Source organism: Electrophorus electricus, chromosome 5 (assembly GCF_013358815.1).
Source record: "Electrophorus electricus isolate fEleEle1 chromosome 5, fEleEle1.pri, whole genome shotgun sequence".
Taxonomy (NCBI): Eukaryota; Metazoa; Chordata; class Actinopteri; order Gymnotiformes; family Gymnotidae; genus Electrophorus; species Electrophorus electricus.
Genome location: NC_049539.1, coordinates 9037890 through 9040389, shown reverse-complemented (window position 1 = coordinate 9040389; position 2500 = coordinate 9037890). Strand labels below are relative to the sequence as shown.

The 2500-nt window shown below is 45.8% G+C and overlaps 1 protein-coding gene across 5 annotated transcripts in view; it reads right to left on the bottom strand.

Moving 5' to 3' along the window:
• The window catches only part of cnksr2a (connector enhancer of kinase suppressor of Ras 2a), a 65735-nt gene that overhangs the window by 27810 nt on the left and 35425 nt on the right, over positions 1-2500 (bottom strand). For 3 of the 5 annotated variants that reach the window (XM_035526031.1, XM_035526033.1, XM_035526032.1), the window contains exon 9: positions 1208-1354. The exons of the other annotated variants lie outside the window; for them this stretch is intronic. In XM_035526031.1, the coding sequence (XP_035381924.1) occupies positions 1208-1354 (147 nt within the window). The remainder of the gene's footprint in view (positions 1-1207; positions 1355-2500) is intronic. 5 annotated transcript variants of the gene reach the window in all.

Below are 2500 nucleotides of genomic sequence, written 5' to 3'. Positions count from 1 at the left end.
GGTCAGTTGGTAGCAGGTCTGCAAGGTAATGTAACACAGTGCATGACAGGTTTGAACTTTTTAAAATATAGTAAGATGATATTAATATATAGTTAGAAAAAGAACTCATCAAGTACCATATACGGCGCTCAACTTGTAATCGGTACATGCAGCTAAACGTAGCAAAATGTAGCTACATGCATATTTAAATAAATACATTATATCAAACTTTATGAAATTAATCTTTCATTATGAGCATGGTGTAAACTCAGTACTGCTATCTAGCCAGCATCTCTGATATCTGAATCGAAACGATCGAAAATGGTATCTGATACTGATGGTTTCTGTATACATCCAGTTAAAATGTATTGATATGGCATGATCCCATATGCAGGTCTGACAAACACAAATGCACACAGATACACATGCAAATAAACACTCACACGCACACACAGCTGCTAGGAAGCACACAGTGGAAGGCGATTAGGGTATGAGTTAAGGGCAGAGGGTGGGTGTGAAATCCTCCAATTAAAAACAAAAGCTGATTAAAGCCAGTCTTTCTGTTAGAAAACACACACACTCACACACACATACACACACACACACACATACACACACACACACACACACACACACACACACACACAACTTTTGTATTGGCTTGTGTTTTATACTGGCTGAAAAATGCTATGGACGCGCACATCACCATAATCTTAACATCACCACGATCTTAACCTCAGAAACCAAACGGAAATTTATTATTATTTTTATTTTGTAAAGAGAATTTTTCTTCACACAGAGCAGCCAAATGTCTGCGTTCTCCAAAGAATTTTCATTTCTCTATCAGTGTGGGGACACATCGAGAATGCACACCTCCCCCCCTTCCACACACACACACACACACACACACACACACACACACACACACACACACACACACACCCAAACACCTTCAACTCAAGTCTAAAAACCCCTCTTCATTCTCTATCGCACAGCCCCAAGCCGTCACCACATGCAGCCAGAGCCCCTCCCTGGGCGGTACGCCCCGCGGGGCTAGTCCTAGAGCCAGGCAGGTGCAGAGCAGAGCCGTGCGGCAGTCAGCGCTGAGGCGGGGAGCTAGCACGTCACCGAGGGGGAACCCTGCCTGGGGCTGGAGGCAGACTGTAGCCTGGGAGGTGGGGTAGGTGGTAGAGGAGTGGGGTGTGGGGCATGGGGAGGAGCTTCCTACCTGAAGGGCCAGGGGCTTCCACCTCATGTTCTTTAGCAGCGCTGGAGCGGACGTGAGCGTGCTCTGGGGACGCTTTTTCAATGTCAGTGTCACCCCTCCAGGGTCCCCACGCAGAGAGTTTACCAAGTTTTTCAACTGCCAGCCCACCTACAGTGACAAACACAGGGTCAACAGGAACAAACACAAACACACAGACACACACCCAACGCTAAACGTCAACTGCCGGATGACAGAATACACGCTTGTTGTCTCTTTATGTGTAAGGCTGGTGAGTATAGAGAGATCAAAGTGAATGTGCATTTGGCAGGTGCGCTTTCATGAATGGGGCCTTGTTCACGAAAACCTTTATACTTTGAGCACAGCCCAGGTTTGGAACTGACTGGGCAGGGGCTTTCTAACTATCCACACACTGATTACAAAGATGAAATCGTGCACGATAACCACATGCTGCTGCCTTTAACTCTGATCCAGAACACTGCACGTCAGCTGAACATGCAGTTAATACTGCTCAACACTCATCTAGCTGCTAAATGATTAGAAAACCGTGATAATATAAAAACCTTAAGGAGAAGAAATCAATGTAGCCACAAGTCTATGAGAAATAGGGCTGTTTGCACACACACGCACGCACACGTGCACACACACATTTTTGAATGACCTGCATTTCTTCGTGAATGTCTCCTAAAATACACACATCATAAATTCCTGACTCAACCTTCTTGGCGGGGTGAGGTGCTAGGGGAGGAGTTTGAGGGTGCCGTGCAGTACTTTCACTGTTCCTAGAATTGCACTCTTCTAGACTTATGATGTAATTCCTGGGATCTGTTGGAGCCACTCCTCCAGCTTAGAGGTCACAGCCCCAAGTGCCCCTATCACCACTGGGACAACCCTGGTTAGCCTTCCACATTCTCTCTGTCAGGTGCATCACCTGGGCCTGTCATATCCATTACCCCTGCTGTTTTCAGCAACTTATCTTGTTTCTGATTGGTCCATCATTACTTGCTTGTCCGTCTGGAACTGGAGATCCAATAAGATGGGAGCTGTGTTGTTTTCTACCACTTTCTGCGGTTCCTTCTGTTCGGACCTGGGCGTGTCCAGCTCATACGCCCTGCACATTTTCCTGTACATGATGCCACTTGGTTGTGATTCTCAGTTATGCCTCCCTCGGCAGCATATAAAACTAAATCGAATTCTGTTGCAATGTACACGCAATATGGTGCAATGTGTTATATGATGAACAAGCTTTTTTGGAAGATCTTAGAAGAACAGTTATTAAAAAAACAAAACTGGTCG